This window comes from Neovison vison, chromosome 5 (genome assembly GCF_020171115.1).
Source record: "Neovison vison isolate M4711 chromosome 5, ASM_NN_V1, whole genome shotgun sequence".
Taxonomy (NCBI): domain Eukaryota; kingdom Metazoa; phylum Chordata; class Mammalia; order Carnivora; family Mustelidae; genus Neogale; species Neogale vison.
The window spans coordinates 96,262,352-96,282,886 of record NC_058095.1 but is presented as its reverse complement, the minus strand read 5'-3'; the positions used below and the strand labels follow the sequence as shown (position 1 = coordinate 96,282,886).

Sequence of the window (20,535 nt, the reverse complement as noted above, 5' to 3'; positions counted from 1 at the left end):
CCCCCCTTCTCCCTGGACTGGCTTTAGAGATGGGGTTATCACTCCCTACCTCCCAGATATCGTACCAGGGACTTCCTTCTGTATACCCTGCCTGGAAGCACTTGACTCTGGTCTCCCCTTTCTATTCTCATGGGGCTGTCTTAGTTCAGGCCTTCATAATTTCCTCTGTGGACCACTGTCATTGTTCCTCAACTGATCCTCTCTCTTTAGACCACAATGTATGTGGTCTAAATGGATACTCTTTTATCCATCCCTCAGACAGTTAGTCTTTCTAAAATGCATTTTGCTCTTGTTCCCCTCTCTTATTTTAAACTGGCCAGTGGCTTTCACTGGCTTTCAGAACCCAAGCAGCTTGGTGGAGGCTCTCCCTGTTCCCAGAGCTCTGAGGGGTTTCGAGGAACACCTAGCAGTCACTGTCCCACAAACTGCTTATGGTACAATGCAATGCCTTCCAAAACTTGACTTCTGCCTCTCTGTCTGCCTGTGATCATCTCTAGCTTTCTCCCATTCCTGCATGTTGTAGTAGCCAAACTGAACACTACATCATCTCTGGAACGCAGCATGTTTTCTACCTCTAAGTCAACCCATGTGCTATTTCCTTGGTCTGTAATACCTATCTACTTACCAACTCTAATGTCAGCTAGTTGCCTGCTTTGCAAATGTCTATTCCTCTTTCCAACTGCAGCTCAGACACCAACTTCTCTAGGAGGTCTTGCCCGATATTCTTGGCCCTAGAATTGTTGTCTTCTATCTCATACACAGAATGTGTCTTTTTTTTTTGTTTACATTGCACCTGATTCTCTGTATCAAAAACATATGACTGCATATCTTTCCTTATTCCCAGATTATGACCCACTGATGTAAGAGAGACTGTTTTATTCACATCTGTGTTCCTATAACCTAAGCACAGTGCTTGGCACAGAGGTGGCTCTCAAATGTTGGTTGATGTGAACAGAATTACATTTTAATTTCCCAAGAAGAGAACTAGTTTATCAGGAAGTCTTTTCTGGAATCCCCTCACTGTTTTAGGCATGGGACAAGGATATGACTAATTCTGTTGCAGATAGATGGAGAGGTTTTCATAGCAGAAGCAGATTTTCAATTAGGTCTTTTTTTTTTTAAAAAATAAGATATATTTATTTATTTTAGAGAGGTGGGAGGGCAAAGGGAGAGGGAGAGAGAGAAACTCAAGCAGACTCTGGGCTGAGCGCAGAGTATGACATGTGGCTTAAGCTCACAACCTTAAGATCATGACCTGAGCCAAAACCAAGGGTTGGATGCTTAACTGACTGAGCCACCCAGGTGCTCCCCGACATTTTAAAAAGTTTATTTATTTGAGTAATCTTTACAACCAACATGGGGCTTGACTTGAAGATCAAGAGTTGCAGGTCCTTCCAACTGAGCCACCCAGGCACCCTTGGTATTGTCTTTTTTTTTTTTTACCCAATTAATTAATTTATTTGATGGGGAAGAGGGAGAAGAGAATCTTAAGCAGACTCCCCTCTGAGCACAGAGCCTGACTCAGGGCTTTATCTCATGACCCTGAGATCATGATCTGAGCAGAAACCAAGAGCTGGATACTTAAACGACTGAGCCACCCAGGCACCCCAGATTTTCAGTTAGGTCTTCAGGAAGACTGGAATTAGGGAGAAGGAGAGAAGGGCCATTTCTGGAAAAGGGAAGCATGTACAGAAGCAAGGATGGACAAAAGGGCGTGGCATGTAAAAGATCAAGTGAGAAGGGAGTAGAAGGTTCTTGGATGAAAAGGTGGAAAGCAAGTTTGGAAGAAGGGGAGGTTTTTTAAATTATTGGTGAAAGAGTTCCTATTATTTAATGTCTCTAGGCCTTAGCATCTCATCTGTAAAACAGGAAGGGTGATTATGGTGGTGGTGATTATGGTGGTGGTGGTGGTGGTCATTCAAGCCAGCACTAAGCGAACTGCTTGGGTTTATCAGCTTGTTTTAATCCTTGCATCCTCGGAAGTAGTTATTAATGCCAATAAGGACATGGAATTTAGAGGTTCCATGACTTGCCCAAGGTCAAACAGCCAGCAAATGGCGGGGCCAGGGATGAACCCAGGCTGTCAAACCCGGAGCCTCATTTCTTTTTATTTTTATTTATTTATTTTTAAAGATTTTATGTATTTATTTGACAGAGAGAAATCACAAGTAGATGGAGAGGCAGGCAGAGAGAGAGAGAGGGAAGCAGGCTCCCTGCTGAGCAGAGAACCTGATGCGGGACTTGATCCCAGGACCCTGAGATCACAACCTGAGCCGAAGGCAGCGGATTAACCCACTGAGCCACCCAGGCGCCCCGGAGCCTCATTTCTAACCACTATTTGTGGGGTTGCAGAAATGAAGTGATAAATGAAGTATACATAAAGTGCCTAATATATACCACTCAATGGATGGAAACTTATCAGCAGTTATTTTTAGGACAGCTGAGCAGAGAAGTTTTAGTGGAGAAGTGCTGTGTATATTTGGTTTTGAGTAGTGGGTGGATTGCAGGGTTGAGGACGGTAAGCAGGGGATGTTGGGAAGGGGTGGGGTAGGGGGATGGATGAGGATGTGGATGGAGATCCTGATAACACAGATGGAAAAAGAGGACCAACAGAGACCAAAATCAGCCCCTTAGCATGGTGCTCCTCAGGCAGGAAGTTAAATCAACAAATGTAATTCCTTAAAGGTGATTTTTTTACAAAAATTACTCACAAAGACTACTTGTAAAGATGTGCTAAAAATCTGAACTCTCAATAACCTATGTATGTAGCAACAAACAAGGTATAAAACACCATCCCCAACACCACAAAGACCAACTTGCGGTGATTCATATGTATTAGAAATTATGCCACAAATATTTAACTTATTTGGGAAATTTTACATATGTAAGTTATTTAGAAGGTTTATGACTAAATCTGAGCATCTCTGCATTTGTCTTATTTATATTAGATAAACCCATGCTATTTTAGATAAACACGTTTTTAAATATTTAAATGTATTCCAGAATTGACTTTTATATGTAAGTGGAGTTAGTCCAAAGCAATATGATCTATGAATTTAACATCAATAATTTGACTCCAAAATGATACTGACTTGAAAAAGGAAGATTCCAGCCTCCCTGATCTCTTTCCACTATTTTGAAGCTTGTGGAAGCCTGCTGGTAACAGGACTCCTAAAAAAACAAATGTTCTCTGGAAGCCTGTGGTCTAAGGCCATTTTCCATTTTTGCTGGCTATCACAGGGGTCTCTGGAACCAGAAGGAACACACAGCTCTTCTCCCAGTTGAGGATGTTTATGCTTGAGATGAAACTAAATTATCTCTAGACAGGAGATACTCTTATGTGTACAAACCAAGGAACAACACAGTGAATCCTAGTGGTAAACCCAATGAAACCAGAGTAATCTGGGGAAAGGTAACTCTGCCTCATGGAAACAGCCACACAGTTCGGTCCCAATTCCGAAGCAACCCTCCTGCTAAGGCTGCTAGACACAGAATCCATGTGACAATGTACCCCTCAGGGATTTAAACTTGCTGAAAAGTAAATAAATAAAAATGCAGATTTGTTCTCTTAATAAAATAAAATAAAACAAAACAAAATAAAATAAAATAAAATAAAAAGTAAAGGGGAGATAACTTTGTGCAGAAATGATCACACGTGTCCTTGCATGGTACCTGAGAAGAGTGGAAGCGTGAGCTCAGGGTACATCCTGGCCAGTTCACATGACAGAAGCGCTAGTGACACACTGTACAGGGGTGGCAATGGGCCATGTGTTCCATAGAGAATACTGCCAGGTCTCTGTTCAGCAACTTTCTTTGAGTACACGAAAAGCTTGGCTTCAAGGATCTATAGAGAGGTAGGAAAGTGAGAAATGGTATGAAAAAACATTGGCTGGCAGTCTCAGGAGGATTTATGTTTCATCAAGCTTCCTAGTAACGAAAGTAATAAATGCACAATATGGTATTAAAGGTAAAGCATCAGTTAGTCCCTGTGTTTAGAGAAGGTTATGTGACGGTCTTCTCACTCCTCTATATCCCCACCAGCGATACACAGGAACCAGCAGCCGTCCGGGTACCAACCACCCTCTCTCTGAAGTTTCTGGGTAAGTAGATGATACGTGCCTGCATGAGCTGCGTGGCGATTTCGTAGATCTCTCTATTGGTGTCAGAGGCCTTGAATAGAACAAGGTTTAACAATGTCACTATGTCGAAGGGATAGTTCCTAAAACAGAAAACAAAAACAAAAAAACAAACAGCACAGTTTATAAGACAGCCTGGTTAGTCATCTTGATAAATCATTACCTCTCAAAATTCTAGAGAGAGACTGACCTCAGTCACACTTACTAATGACATTTTCATGCCCATTTTCCCACTTGGCCATTCCCCTCCCCCCATTCTTTTGCTGTTTATTAGGAGAAGAGAGATAGCTCTATTTTTGTTTAAAATTGAATATTGTTGCACCGGGATAATTGAACACAGAAATATCTATCTAATGTAAATAGATTTTAATGAAAACCAAATAAAAATAGAAAGAACAGAAGATGATATGTTTATATTTCTCAGTAGTTCACAGATTTAATATTTTCATTCAATCCATCTAAACATAGGAATCACCATACATATACCAGGAACAATTGTACAGTACTCATGATACTAAGTTAAGTAAGGCTGGTCTCTTCCTCTAAGGGAGACTTACTATATAGTTAGGGAGATAATCTATATGATCCAGTCATGATGAGAGTAGGTACAGCATGCTACAGAATCCCGATGAGGGACACCTATGCCAGACATGGGGTGACAGAAGCCTTTTCCAGGGGGAAACAAGTAAACTGATATTTGCAGAGCCAGGAGACATTAGCCAGGTCATGGAAAGGGTAACATGGGGCAGTGTTCCAAGCAGAGACAACCGCATTTTGAAAATGACAAGAAGGAAGCAGCAAGATCCCTTCTGGAAAGGAAAGAGTCTCTGTGTAGCAGACCGAGTAAAAGAGTTAGTAGAGGAGCAGGAGATGGGACTAGGTTTCCGAAGATAACCAGCTGATGGACTTCATCCTAAAAGTTAAAAAGATCCTACAGGATTTGCAGGAGGAGAGTGAGGCAATGACATCGCTTTCGACGAAGCACTCTTGTGTGCTCTGCAGAGAAAGGATTTGTAAGGGGGTCGGTATTGGGAGCTGTTGCAATACTCCAAAGGGGAACTGATGTGTGAATTAGGGCAAGAATGGTAGAGACAGAAAGGAGAGGACAAGATCTGAAAAACACTAAGGAGAGAAAATGGGCAGGATCTGGTAATTGATTGCACGCATGGGATGGAAACTGAGGGCGGGGGTAGGAACCCAGCCGAAAGGTGATGTGGCTACTAGCAGTATAATCAAATGGAACACGGGACTTAAACACATTTTCTTTTCTTGCTACATAATACTCTTTAAAGATGACTAAAAAAAATCTGTATGGTTTTTTTCCAGTGGAAAAGAGGTCATAAATAGAAAACTCTTGGTGAAATAAACAATTAGGAAATGGTCCATAGGTAGTGAGTGAGTGAGTGACATTTATCTTGAGGCAAACTTCAGAAAGCAGAAGATGGCTTGGAGGTGAAAAAAAAAAAACAGTGATTGTTTTCTTGTGGCTTCTTTTTTTGATTCTATAATATAATTATAATTGCCTAAGAAGTTCTGTTTTTGAACAATCATCCTTCAAGAAAGGCATCATATTATTATGAATACATGCCCACCTTCCAGTAAGCTTAGTAAGAAATTATAGTGAGCACTTGTTAAATACATGAGAAAGGATAGTTTTCACTTCTTATTTTTGATATTAATCAAATTTAATTTTTTATATTACTAACACATGAATACAACTTTCAAAAAAAGATTCAAACAGCACAAAAGGCCAGAGTATTCTGAAAATGGCTCACTCACACAGCTGGTGAGTTGGTGCTGGGTGTAGGTAAGTGTACAGAATAAAATGTGGAAATGCTCACTTCCTTTCTTTCCCCCAACTGTTGAGGCAACCACCCTTTTTAAGTGTGTATATAAATAAGTACTCTTCCCCATCACACAGGATTGTCAACATAAATGTGATTATACCCATGTGCATTGTTTGGAGATGACCCTTTTCAGTGAATGAGGCTTTCCCCACTCTTCTTAACAGCTGCACAGTATTCCATAATATGGTCATACCATAAATAACCAACCTTGTAGCAGATGCTGCGGTGTGCTACCTGGATCTCCCTTTCAGGACTGAGGCACTCAATCCTCCAACTAGTGTTGGAGGCTGAGATCTCTGGCTGAATCCCTCTCCGGGAATTGCCTTAGGCCAAAGAAATTTACCTAGGTCAAGGTCATGCCCACAACTAGCAGCAGCCCCTGTGGGACTGGTGGAGGTCTCTTTTTCTCTGCTCAGTCCTGCTTCCTTCACTTCCCCCTAGATATTGACCCCAAGGGCATTCCCTAATTAACATCCTGCACTCAAATCTCCACCCTGTGTCTGTTTCCTGAGAAGCCCAGACTTTGACCTGCATTTGCAAACATTTAAAGGTTATTTTCATTTTTTTCATAGTTACAATGTTTTTCACTGTTATAACACCAAATGTTCTTTCTTTAGAATAGATTTTTAGAAGAGGTCATGCAGGGTCAAAGGGCAACATTTAAAGTTTTGGTAGATAATGCCATATTGCTGTCCAAAATGGTTTTACTAATTTGCATTCCAAAATGATTACTTTTCTAGAACTTTAAAAAAAATTATTATTTTTTAAAGTTTTTATTTATTTATTCGTCAAAGAGAGAGAGAGCACCAGCAGGCAGAAGGAGAAGAAGGCTTCCTACTGAGGACCCTGGGCTCATGACCTGAGCCTAAGGCAGATGTTTAATCAACTGAGCTACCAAGGTGTCCCTAGAACTTTTATTTTTTTATTAACATACAATATATTATTTGCCCCAGGGGTACAGGTCTGTGAATCATCAGGCTTACACATTTCACAGCACTCACCATAGCACACACCCTCCCCAATGTCCATAACCCAGCCAAACTATCCCTAGCCCCCAACCCCCAGCAACCTTCAGTTTATTTCCTGAGATTAAGAGTCTCTTATGGTTTGTCTGCTCTAGATTCCATCTTGTTTCATTTTTTCCTTCCCTATCCCCCACAACCACTACCCTGCCTCTCAAATTCCTCATATCAGAGATAGCATAATTGTTTTTCTCTGACTTATTTCGCTAAGCATAATACCCTCTAGTTCCATCCACATCATTACAAATGGCAAGACTTCATTTCTTTTGATGGCTGCATCGTATTCCATTGTATATATATACCACATCTTCTTTATCCATCCATCTGTTGATGGACATCTAGGTTCTTTCCATAGTCTGGCTATTGTGGACATTGCTACTATAAACATGCAGGTACACATGCCCCTTCGGATCACTACATTTGTATCTTTAGGGTAAATACCCAGTAGTGCGGTTGCTGGGTCATAAAGTAGCTCTATTTTCAAATTTTTGAGGAAACTCCATACTGTTTTCCAGAGTGACTGCACCAGCTCACATTCCCACCAACAGTGTAAGAGGGTTCCCTTTTCTCCGCATCCTCGCCAGCATCTGTCATTTCCTGACTTGTTAATTTTAGCCATTCTGACTGGTGTGAGGTGGTATCTCATTGTGGTTTTGATTTGTATTTTCCTGATGCCGAGTGATGTGGAGCACTTTTTCATGTGTCTGTTAGCCATCTGGATGTCTTCTTTGCAGAAATGTCTGTTCATGTCTTTTGCCCATTTCCTGATTGGATTACTTGTAAAACTTTTGTTATTAAATGAACAAAGAAGCATGAGGTTGATTTGTCAGATGAGAAGTGAGGGAAAGCCCACGTACATGCTGAGGTAAGGATAATGAAGAACGATGGATAACATTTATGTTATGACCTGCCTACTCTGTGCTGGTTACTCTGCCAAGGCCTTTACCTAGATTTGTTATTTTGTCTTCCCGGCAAGCCTAGAGGCTTAGAGACATTAAGTACTCGACCAAGTTCATGTACATTAAGTACTTGACAAAGTATTTGACCAGTGGTACCTAGACTGCACCCTGGATAAAGTCTGACTCCAAAGAACGAACTTATCCATTGTGCTATCAGCTTCCTGGACAGCCCAGAACAGTACTTTCATGACTGGTCTAACTTGGAGTTCTAACAAACTGCAGTATCTGGAATGCACTGAGAAAGTACAAAGGACACTCTGGGAGCCCCACAGAGGCAGAGATATCTTATGTTGCTGTCTCTAACATGGAGATTTAACACCTACGCATTTTTATGTAAAAGAACACTAACTGGAATTTAAAGAAAAACTTGAAGCAAAAGAAAAGGACACTGGCAAATATTGCTAGATCGCTGGGGATTTAAAGGCAGGAAAAGGGAAGACAAAATCTCCCTCCTAGGCAGGGCCGTGCACTGGACTATATCATTGGCACATTCAATTAGCTGCCTAGGATTGAACTATGGAGTTTATGGAGCACAGCATTGAAGGAAATAACAACACAGAGACAGAAAATGAAAGAAACCCAGAGAAGCGAAAAATGAGATCTCAAATGAGTGAAGGGGTACAAATAAAACATCTGTATTTATACGGATAAAATAGGCTTAGAAACAAAATCTTATACCTTTCAGTGTTAAATTATTCAATGGAGGCAGTGGAAGGATAAAAGATAAAGATAGCTGTGATCATTCAGAATAAAAATCAAATCATAAAATAAATATAAAAGGCAGATGTAATTCAGAAAGCAAACAGAAAATAAAACTCTTTCTTTTCTTTTCTTTCTTTTTTTTTTTTTCCTGGTCTGGAAGAGAGGAGGTTTTGAAGAATTTGGGAAATACTCACTAGCCCTGACTTCTATAGAATGAAATGACAAAGCTCAGAGTACTTTTGAGGTGTTCTGGAGAGAAACTAATTTCATTAGTTGATAGAAAGGATTACATCATAGCTTTCCGCTTCCAACAGCTATTGAGTAAGTGTTTACAGAGTGCCTACTATGTATGTGCTTGGTCTTAGGTCAAGAAATTGGATTCATAGTTCACAGATAACTCTCATGCTCAGATACATTGATCTATTTTTAAGGACTTGATTAAAAATGTCATAATTTGGGGCACCTGAGTGGCTCAGTCGTTAAGCTTCTACCTTCGGCTCAGGTCATGATCCCAGGGTCCTGGATTTGTGCCCTAGATAGGGCTTCCTGCTTGGCAGGAAGCCTGCTTCTCCCTCTCCCACTTCCCCTGCTTGTGTTCCTTCTCTTGCTATGTCCCTCTCTGTTAAATAAATAAAATATTTTTTTAAAAAATGCCATGATCTGTTTACTTATCCCCCTATTAACGGGCTTGAGGTTATTTTTCATTGTTTTAAAATACCTTAGTAGATATCCTGATGCATTTCTGTGCATGGTTGCAATTCCTGACGCTAGCATGTACCATATTAAAAGGAAAGACTGATTAAATTTAATCCTTAACCTAATGATACCAGCATTCCATTTTACAAATGAGAAAGCATTTATGGTAACTTGCTCAGGAGCACAGAGCTTGCCTGGAGGCAGAGCTAAATTCAAACTCAAGACGGCACGCTTCCTGAGCCCAGGTTCCTAAACTCTGTGAGATCTTGGAATACTCCAGCTGACTGACAAAACCAAATGAGACTATGCATCACCAGCTAGGGAGTGTGACTGGGATTCCTGAATCATAAGCTACCTTTGTCTTCCTTGGTAACAGATAGCTGATATTTCCTCAAGACATGTGGGACATCTATTTTTAACAATTCAAGTTTGCTGGGCCTGATTTAAATTAGGAAAAATTATGAGAAGTTAGCTTAAGGCAAAGCAGACATACAAACAGCAATGGCAGCAGAAACTACCTCCAAAAGTAAACCCAACAAAATACAAATTAAAACTTTAACCTTATATATTATTCTAAAACACTTATTAAATACATTGTAGTAGTGTGTTGGAGGATAAGGGTAAAAACAATAGAACTCTCAAGTATTTAATTAAATGTGAAGAGAACTCTGTTAAGCCACTAATTGGAAACCGCCTACACTTTTAATATAAATCATACTATTTGCCTTGATTTAGAATGTTGGAAATCCATGTAATCTTTCTCAATTTCTTTATCTGTTCAGTACTGATATAATTTGGAGTTGAGGGGAAATTAATAAGAGCACACACAAAAGTCAAATAGTTATTTGAATTATTGCTGCCTGACAGGTGAGCTATTTCCTCTTGTGCTACATTATAGTACTGAGCTGCACTTAATAGCTTTTAATCAAATGTAAGACGTATTTTATAAAAAATTCTTCAAAATTAATATTGCCAGTTCTACCACCACTTTCTACTTTTATCCTTACTTCTCCTGGTCTTATTTGAAATCCACACTGACTTCCAAATTTCCCAATATCACTAAATATATCAGAGTTATAATTACAGTTTCAATTTTGTCTGGATTTTAGAAAGTTCACAACACACACACACACACACACACACTCTCACAGAGTCCTCTATAGAAACAAAAAGAAACAAAAAAAGAACATAGAGAACTACTTTTTTCATTACACAGCTGATGAATATAGGGATTAATATATTAAATTAAGCAAAAATGGCTGATTCTAAAAGCAGAAGACTAAAAGTTGAAAATTTTATTCAGGAGGAGCACTTTATTATTTATTTATTTATTATTATTTTTTTTTTTTTAGGAGGAGCACTTTAAAAATGTTCAGTTTCTTAAAAGTATTTTATAATAAATGAGTCTGGTTATAAATTGTCATATTCCTACAAAAATAAATCCAGCATATGCTCATTTCTATCTGAAAAGGAGGAGATAATTGTTTACAAGAAAGATTCTTCACTTTAGAATATGACTGTAGGAGTTACTGTACAGATAATTTCTTTGAGAAAGTTAAAATATGACCTGGTTTAGGTATGGCTTTTCAGGAACATATTATTTCATAACATAAGGTACATAGGTGTTTTTAAGAAGCAAACTTGTGGAAAACAAAGCAAAAGCTAAAACACCAGAATTGCTTTCACAAAAAGTACTGAAAACATTAAATGCAAAGATTGTTCAAACAAACCCGGAGGCTTATCTAGACTACACAGACTGAGAATTTTTGAGGAGAGAGAGCAAATTTAAGCCATGGCTGAAATTTTAAATTCTGGACATGCCCTGTGGTGACAAATGACAGAAGAGTTGGCTACTGTCTCCGGGGACAGGTTGTGTTGATGTCGGAGCCTAGCCCTCAAACCTTCCTGCAGGATAGATGAGGGTCATGAATGTAAGTTGATCTGCAGTATTTGTCTAAGAAAGCAGACTAGTTTGGAATGATACCTTAAAAAAATCTGAATATGGGAAGTTTTATGATTCAATATTTTTGTGACTGGAGATATTACTGAAACTGAGATGATATTGCTAAATTCATAGCCATTTATTTGTGCTCTTTAAGGAAAAATACCTAGATTCACTCAGAGGAATGTAGTGCAATATTTTATGAGATGGCCATGCAATGAAATAAATTTGACTAGGATAGTTCACATCGAGTTCACCGGGAGAAAGGCAGCAAAGAAAGGAAACTTTTATTGTTTTAATTTTTGTCAAAGGGAATCTATGGTCCAAGTCATATTCTAAATACATTTTCAAAACCAAAGAGTCATGTGAACAGATTTTGAAAATATCAAAATATCTGAAAATAAAAATATTCTGGATAAAGAGATTTTTGCAAAAAATTTTCTATTTTTATAATATTCTATAGGTATAACTATCATCTCATAATGTTAACATCATGAAATAAAATGATGGCAGATCGGACAGTATAGATTATATTCATCTCCTGTAACTTTTGAGATAAAAGTGTATAATAAACATTCTACTATTAAGATTATAGAACATGTAAGTTAGATGTGAAATGTTATCTACCACCTTTAAAAATGAAAGCTAAGAATTTTAAAGAGAAACCTCTCTCTTGAAATAGCATGCTCATTTTAGGTTTATTGAAAGTAGAGGTCTTCTAATATTCTGTTCTTATTAATTTAGAACTGAATAGGTTGTAATAGGTCAGAATTTAAAGCTAATTCACTTTATTCCTTTCATCCAGTAGCTCAAGATAGCTACTTAAAATTCAACATTTAATTAAAAAGGAGAATCAATAGTCTGTATGAGTCTATTCAAAAATAAACTTGAGCTGCCTTTCTGTTTCTAATGCATAAGCTCTTTCTTGGGAACAGCTTATGCACCTTGTGGTGTCCATTAACCCTTTCATTTTAGCTATGAAATTACTGCACTGAAATAGTGAAATTATTTCACTAAATAAATTACAGAGCTGAATGACCTCACTAATTTAAACAATTAGAGAGGGTGGTTTTACAAGTGTAATCCATGGAACCCAGGGTGTCACATTTTCTTTTCTTCCTTTCTGAAGTTTTGGACAAGAGAGCTATAACATTAATTTTTTTTTTTTTTTTAAAGTAGGCTCCATGTGCAGTGGTGGAGCCCAACGCAGGGCTTGAACTCATAACCCTGAGATCAAGACCTGAGCTGAAATCAAGAGTTAGATGCTCAAAGACTGAGCTACACAGGCACCCCTTTTACTTTTTTCTTTTTCTTTCTTTCTTTTTTTTTTTAAATAGGGAGATATAACATTCTTAGGTTGCTTCCTTGGTTTAGTTTGGTCTTGGGATGGCTAATGGGCTTAGAGTTCCCACCTGTCACAAACACTTCTAGAAACTCCTTTAATTCCTTCAGTGTACTTTCTTTATCATTTTCAAATCCTGCTCTCAGACGTCCTGGTGAATTTCCAGGCAATTAAAAAGAAGGGTACTATAACTACACATCACTCTTCTGGAGAATGTGAAAAATCACGGTAGCTGTAGACTTACAGGGAGTGGTCTAGCTGTTGGGGAAATATCTGTTGGGGAAATACTGGCCAGTGTGTATTACTTTAGAATTTATTCTGCTCAGATAATTGCAAAAGAGTCAGCCCTCACATATTCATATCATGAAGAGCAACCTTCACTGTACTTGCCACTGACTAGAACCTTCCACTTAACAAGAATTCATACCTGCTTCCACACACAGTTGCTATGGCTTTGAAGCAGCCGGATGCGAGTTGGTAGGAGCCTGTGTAGCATCGGTCAATTGCCCAATTAAAAAGATTAATTTGGTCAGGATTAAGTTCCAATAGCAAGACAACAACTTCACAGCCAAGTTGATGAACCTGAATAACATGGAGAAAAGCAATTTTCATGCTTAATGAGAGGTTTTTCCAGGGAAAGGCACACAATCATGCTTAGCCAATATAAACTGGGTAAAATGAAAATGGAGACAGAGTATTCATCTTAATTTTATAAGAGATTTTATTTTTAAGTAATCTATATACCCCACATAGGGCTCAAACTCACAAATCCCAAGATCAAGAGTTACGTGCTCTACTGACTGAGCTAGCCAGGTGTTTCTTCAACTGAATTTTTATTCCACATATTCTTCTTAAGAGGATGCAACTGAAAATTGAAATGTATGCATAAACTAAATCAGACTCTCTGTAAATCTGTCTTATATAGGGTTCACTTATTCTTTGATTTTTAATTCTGAAAGGTATAATGAAGATAATGAAAGTATAATGAAAATAATGAAGACTTTGTTGATAGTGTTTCCTTATTGCATTTAAAATATTTTTGAAGAATACATATATTTGGTTAAAAATGAAATATACAAAAGGATGGCCTTTATGCATACAAGTCTGAGGAAAAGTATCAGAATATATTTATGGGGCTTGATTAGTAAACTTAGCTGGCAATATTTTAAAAAGATACACAGTACCAATAAACTCTTTTTTTTTAAAAGATGTATTTATTTATCTGAGAGAGATGGCACAAGCAGAGGGAGCAGGAGGCAGAGGCAGAGGGAGAAGCAGGCTCTCCGTTGAGCTCAATTTGGGGCTCGATCCCAGGACCCTGAGATCATGACCTGAGCCAAAAGCAGACAGTTAACTGATTGAGCCACCCAGGAGCCTCCTACTAAACTCTTCTTAATCAGAGACTCTCACATGAAATGATCATGATAGCAGATAGAAATAGTAGGATCCTTTACTGACAGTTTCTGAAGCTACTGTCAAATACTGGATGGTCACATTTGTCCAGGAGAAGCCTGGTGCCTTGGAGGCCATATTCCCTTCAGAGAGTAACATTTGCCTGTCTCCTTCTGTTTCCTTCACTTGCCTGGTGTGACCAGGTGCAGAAGGAAAGTTAGTTTTTTGTTGTTGTTGTTGTTTTACCTACAAGGTGGAGGTTAAGATGGAAGCAATATTCTAGTTGGATGGTCAACATCATCAGCCTTGTTCCCCATAGGCTTAAGTAATTAGCAGCAGATAAAACCTAATGATGCTATCACAAAGGACTTAAAAATAACATTTCATTAAAAAGTTAGTTCAACTTGAAAGACAATCAGCCAGTTTTTACTGAGCTTTAGAAACTTTATATTGGAGTGGTGTAAGATACACAATATAAAATTCACAAGTAAATGATGAGTTATGGTAACTGAACACACCAGTGTGAACACCAGACACAGAACACCACACTAGCAGCCAAGCCAAAGCCAGCCTTATGCACTGTCCCATCCCTAGCCTCTCTCTCCTTTTCCAAAGGAACGGCTATCCTGACTTCCACCACCACTGGTTAGCTTGGGCTGTTTTGAACTCTATGCAGTGGAAGTATATAGCATATAATTTTTTGTCTGTTTTCTTTCACACAACTCATGTTTGAGAGTCTTCCACATTCATTCACTTTCACTGCTGTATTCTGATATGTGATTACTTCATAATGTATTCATTCTACACTGATCAACATCTGGGTTGTTTCCAGATGTTGCCTGGAACAATTTTGTACATGTCTTAGGTTATGCATACTGGATATATATTTTATGAAATGCATATCTGAATACAATGGCTGGGTCATAGGGTGTACTATGTTCAACCTTAATGATAAAGCCAATGAGTTTTCCAAGGTGGTTATTCTGATTTCTATTCTCTGTAGCTTTGTATGAGAGCTCCTGTTGCCTGTTTCCTCATTGACACTGTCCATCTTCTTAATCTCCACCATTCTGGTGGATTTGAGGTAATATTTCCTGTGGTGAGTCTACATCTGATTACTCATGAGCTTGAGAACTGTTTCTTTCTTTTATTATTATTATTTTTTTATTATTTATTTTCTCACCATAGCACATACCTTCCCCCATGTCTGTCACCCAGCCACCCCATCCCTCCCACCCCCCTCCCCTCCAGCAACCCTCAGTTTGTTTCCTGAGATTAAGAGTCTCTTATGGTTTGTCTCCCTCTCTGGTTTCATCTTGTTTCATTTTTCCCTCCCTTCCTCTTTGAATCTCTGTCTTGTTACTCAAATTCCTCATATCTGTGAGATCATATGATAATTGAGAACTGTTTCTTATGTTTATTGGCCCGTGAAATAACCTCTTTTGTAAATTGCTTGTGTAAGTCACTTCTCATTTTTCTATGAATGTCTCTATTTTATTTATCTGAAGAGGTCCTTAATATACTCTAGACAAGAAGTACAGGATTTATCTTACAGACATCTTTCACTCTGTGACTAGCCTGTTTACCCTCTTTTTATTTTTTGCTTTGTTTTCACACTCGAACGGTATGTCTTTTGGTGAAGTTATTAACGATCTTTCTTTATTTACAATTAGTAACTTTTGCATCCTGTTGAAGAAACCTTACTTAGACCCCAGGGATTAAGATTTCCTCCTGTATTCTTGTATTATTTTCTAGAAACTTCAGTGTTTTAAGCTTTCACTTTTTATCTATAACCTAGTTTCTTCTTTTTCACTCCTGATATTTAATTTTCCCTTTCCGAATGCATTGACTATGATCTTCAGTATAATGCTGACAGAAGTGGTGAAAGCAAGCGTCTTTGGCCATTCTAATCTCAGAATATTTTCAATATTCACCATTAACTATGATGTTTATAATAGGGTATTTTTTAGACACCCTTTATCTAACTAAGAATGTTCTTTTTTTATTCTTAGTTTTGGTAGGAGTTTCTTTCATAAATACATGTAGAATTTCATTAAATGTTTTTTCTGCATCTATTGAGATGATCACATATTTCCTTCTTGAGACTCTATCAATATAATTAACATACTAATAAATTGATGGATATTTGAATATTAAACCAATCTTGAAGTTCTTGTATAATGCCAATGTGATCATGAGGAATCATCCTTTTTATGTATCATTAAATTCAATTTCCTTATATATATATTTTTCCAATTTATTTATTTTCAGAAAAACATTATTCATTATTTTTTCACCACACCCAGTGCTCCATGCAAGCCGTGCCCTCTATAATACCCACCACCTGGTACCCCAACCTCCCACCCCCCCGCCACTTCAAACCCCTCAGACTGTTTTTCAGAGACTATGGACTCTGAAAAACAATTTCCTTATATTTTATTTGCATTTTTGTATCTATGCTATTCAATAAAATTGTCTTTAAATTTTTTTCTAATTAAATCCTTGGCAGGTGTTAGTAAAAGATTATTCTGGTCTGGTAAAATATGCTGGGATGTATTTCTCTTGAGCTGTTTTCTCTTTAGGATTTTGTATAAAATTGATGCAATTTGTTTCTCAAATGTTAACAGTAAAGACACCTGTTCCTAAAGTTTTCCTTGTAGGAAGACTTTTAATTACAAATAAAATTTCTTTATTACTTATGACTATTCAGATTTTCTTTTTTTCTGTGTTTTTCTAGGAATTTGTCCATTTCACCTAAATTTTCAGGTTTATTGGCACAAATATGTTCATGTGTTCTCTTTTATTTTTAATATCTACTATTTGTAGGGATAGCCTCTTTATATTTCTGATGTTGGTGACATGTGTCTTCTCTATCTTGTTTTTTCCTTCTCTCTTTCTTGATCAGATTTGCCATGAATTAATTTTATTCGTCTTAACAAATTCAACTTTTGGCTTAAACAATCATTTCTATTTTTTTCTTTTCATTAATTTCTGCTTTCATCTCCATTATTCCCTTCCTTTTTTTTCAGTTTGATATGCTATTCTTTTTATAACTTCTTAAGATGGATGCTTAGGTCACTGAAGATCAGCCTTTTTTCTTTCTAGTACATATACTCAAGGCTATACATTTCATTCCTAAGCAAGGCTTTATTTACAGCCCACAAGTTTAGTATGGGGTATTTTTGTTATTCTTCAGGCCAAAAATAATTTTCAGTTTCTATTTTTATTTGTTCTTTTATTCACTAGTTATCTGGATGAGCATTTCTTGATTATCTTATTATCGGTCACTAGCTCATTGTTACTGTGAATAGCAAAAGTAGTCTGCGTCCTTTCAATCATACGCCATTCATGGAGACTTGCTTTTGGGCCCAGATGATGGCAACTTTGGTAAGTATGTTGTGTTTCTTATCCTGATGCATCATGAAGTAATGTGTACAACTCAGAAGCCCGCACTTCCTACGCTGATGTGTGAAGATCAGGTTGTGAACGACACTCATGCACTTTAGTAACCCGATCAGGCAGAACACCCTAGACATTTAAAAACGATGTAGTTTTGGCTAATACTTACTCGTAAATCTTGACAAGCCAGAATGTTGTCAAGCCACTTGTACAGGTAGCCATCCGGGGAAAGGCCCACGTTGTCAAACACGGGGCCACAGCACAACACTGCTGACATTGCCTGATAATGAAACAACCCAACACGGAATGAAACTTGCAGTGATCTAATAACACACAAACGACTCCCTAAATCATAACTCCCATGTTGGTCAACGATGAGGGTCTTCTCAAGCAGTTATTGTCACAAGATCTTAACGTATTCCTTATTAGGTTCACTAAGAAGCACCAGATTCCCAATTTTGGATTTTTAAATAAGAATTAAAGGCCAAAATGTGTAACTTCATGGACATAAAATTTTATGATAACAAATCTTTATGATGAAAGAGTAATATACTCACAGCAAAACTACCATTTCACAGTATTTAAAACTTACCTTCAGTGATTTCAAGTGAGTAAGTTCAGCTTATAAGGTAAATATAGCTTTACAAGTTTTGTTTTGGTGACAAATATTTGGCTAATACAGTAAGTTGACAAACCATGGGAAATATGGAAATACATAATTGTGATTCTTAATCTCAGAAAAAAATTAAGAACATAAAATTTAGTTACTTGGAAAAGGAGAAGAAGCAAGGGAATGCAGGAGAAGGGGTGATCTTGATTCACTGTGTAATTAGCAGGTCGCCATGGCTATGAGGGTCATGGTTTAAATCAGCTCCATTGAGGCAAGAACAAACTGACAAGGCAGCTACTTCCAGGGTCAATAAGAAAAACCATGTGGTTCTCATGAACTAGATAAAGGTAAGAGCTGGGAAAAGTGTTGTGTCTTGAAACTGAGAACCCAGTTGGATTATTTACAAATTATACACAGTCATCCGCTTATGTTGGTGTGCGTATATTTTGGAATTTTAAAAAGTCAGCTTATGTACTTAAAGATGTGTGTTTGTTGCCTTTGCACGTACATTTTAACATACCATATTGTTATTTTAGCCTTATTTAGGGCATGGTTGTCAGTTTAAGGAGAGAGACTACTGGTCTGACAAAAGTCATTGCCTGAGACAAAGGTGCCCTACCTTTAAAGCACAATACTGGTATCTTGTAATCTGATGATTTCTATCACTGTAGCGATCCAGAGGGGTGAACATAATGCTGAACGGTCCTGCCCATTGGCTAAATAAGATGAAAAGATGATGCCTCAGGCTTTGCTGGGGAAACAGAAATCTTCGGTGGTGAACTAGAGAGAAAAACAGAGTTTAGAGTCTCCTAGACTGAAAAGTATAGTGAATACAGTTTATGTCCTTATTCTACATGATGCTCACATTTTGAGGAAAGGAGTAATTTTATTTTGTAACTCAAGTTTTCTTTAGGTAATGAAATGAGCATTTAAGAAGGCAAGCCTATGGTGGGGCCTGGGTGGCTTAGTGGGCTAAGCCACTGCCTTTGGCTCAGGTCATGATCTCAGGGTCCTGGGATCAAGCCCCGCATTGGGCTCTCTGCTCAGCAGGGAGCCTGCTTCCTCCTCTCTCTCTGCCTGCTTGTCATCTCTCGCTGTCAAATAAATAAATAAAATCTTAAAAAAAAAAAAAAAAAAAAAAGAAGGCAAGCCTAATCTTCTAAGTGTAGTGTCCTCTCATGCCGCAGTCGGCGGCACCTTGTCCAGAGTGGGAAGCAGAGATAAAAAGGAGACTCATGGACGCTGCTTTCTCATCAACGTCTAGGAAAACTATAACACTCCCACTTGGCTGCTGCTCACATAGCAAACATTCTCTCCACCCATCTGTAGAAATACTGGGAAATATAACGTACGGCCCTCCATTTGAAACAAACACACTCGCACTGAAGAAGTCCTCTCAAATCTGAACTTTGGGTCATCCAAGAGGAGGAGGGTTGGTAAGAAGAAGGTTTTGCCACATCGAAATAATGAAAAAGTAGAACCAGTTGAACTGTGGCCTTTTGTAATTATGTCAACACTTTTAATTACACTAATTAATTTTGACACCACACTGGCCAGCTATTTTTATTCTCTGTGCTTTTGTTAGATGAAAAGATCTCATACCCATTTGCTCTGTGGGGAAAAAAGACAAAACCTCTCAATAATATAATTTACTAGGCTGTAGAGAATTCTACGGAATGTGCTCCTTGGAGAGTCAAGAGGAGGAATACTGCGGAGTTGGATCTCATGTTCACAGGGGAGCACGATGAAAAGGAAGAAATGAAGTTTATGTGAAATTCTCCCTGAATTACTTCCTCTGGAAATCACATAGATTCATTTTCAGATGGGAACCCAAAGAATAGAAATAATGGGATAAGCACAAAGCCAAATTTAACTCCTCTTGTTCCCTTTCCGACTCTGTGCTGAATGACCGCAATCTGTTCTCATGGGTATTCCCAAGTAGCCTGAAACAAACGAAGGACCCTTTCCCAGACCTGCACACAGGCCAGGAGGATGAAAGAGGAAAACACAGCCGTGAGGAACACAACAGGTTTTTCATGCAAGGACGGGACTTCGCAGTGAGGCATCATTGTACCTGGAACACACTGAATCAAGTTGGCGACCATGGCACTAAAATGTGCCCGGATATCTTTAAGAATTTCTACTTCTTTGTCATTTTCAGCTTCTAGGAGCATGCGGGTCAGGTCCACGTATTCTAAGAACAAAGCCCCGAGGGCTAAAGTATCCCGTTCTAAGGCTCCATTTGTGCTGGGGAAAAAAAAAGAAAAATAAGATTAAGTTTTCAGATGATCAGTCTTTATGTCAGAGTAGTACATGCTTCATGGAAAATAAGATTCACTGCCAGGGGTCGCACGCTAAATTTGCTCTTGACCCACAGGCAGTGTAAATAAATGTCGGGAAAAAAACCAACAACAGGTTTTGGACTTCTCTGAGTGAAAGTTAAAGGTAACATATTTTAAAAAGGAATGAAGGAAGGGAGGAAGGAAAA

The 20,535-nt window shown here is 38.2% G+C and overlaps 1 protein-coding gene across 7 annotated transcripts in view; it reads right to left on the bottom strand.

Moving 5' to 3' along the window:
- FRY (FRY microtubule binding protein) overlaps positions 1-20,535 on the bottom strand; it is a 349,740-nt gene that overhangs the window by 92,735 nt on the left and 236,470 nt on the right. For all 7 annotated transcript variants that reach the window (XM_044249549.1, XM_044249551.1, XM_044249550.1 and 4 more), the window contains exons 26-31: positions 20,122-20,294; positions 18,667-18,827; positions 17,607-17,717; positions 13,074-13,228; positions 4,120-4,219; positions 3,673-3,844 (exon numbers count right to left, since the gene is read on the bottom strand). In XM_044249549.1, the coding sequence (XP_044105484.1) occupies positions 3,673-3,844; positions 4,120-4,219; positions 13,074-13,228; positions 17,607-17,717; positions 18,667-18,827; positions 20,122-20,294 (872 nt within the window). The remainder of the gene's footprint in view (positions 1-3,672; positions 3,845-4,119; positions 4,220-13,073; positions 13,229-17,606; positions 17,718-18,666; positions 18,828-20,121; positions 20,295-20,535) is intronic.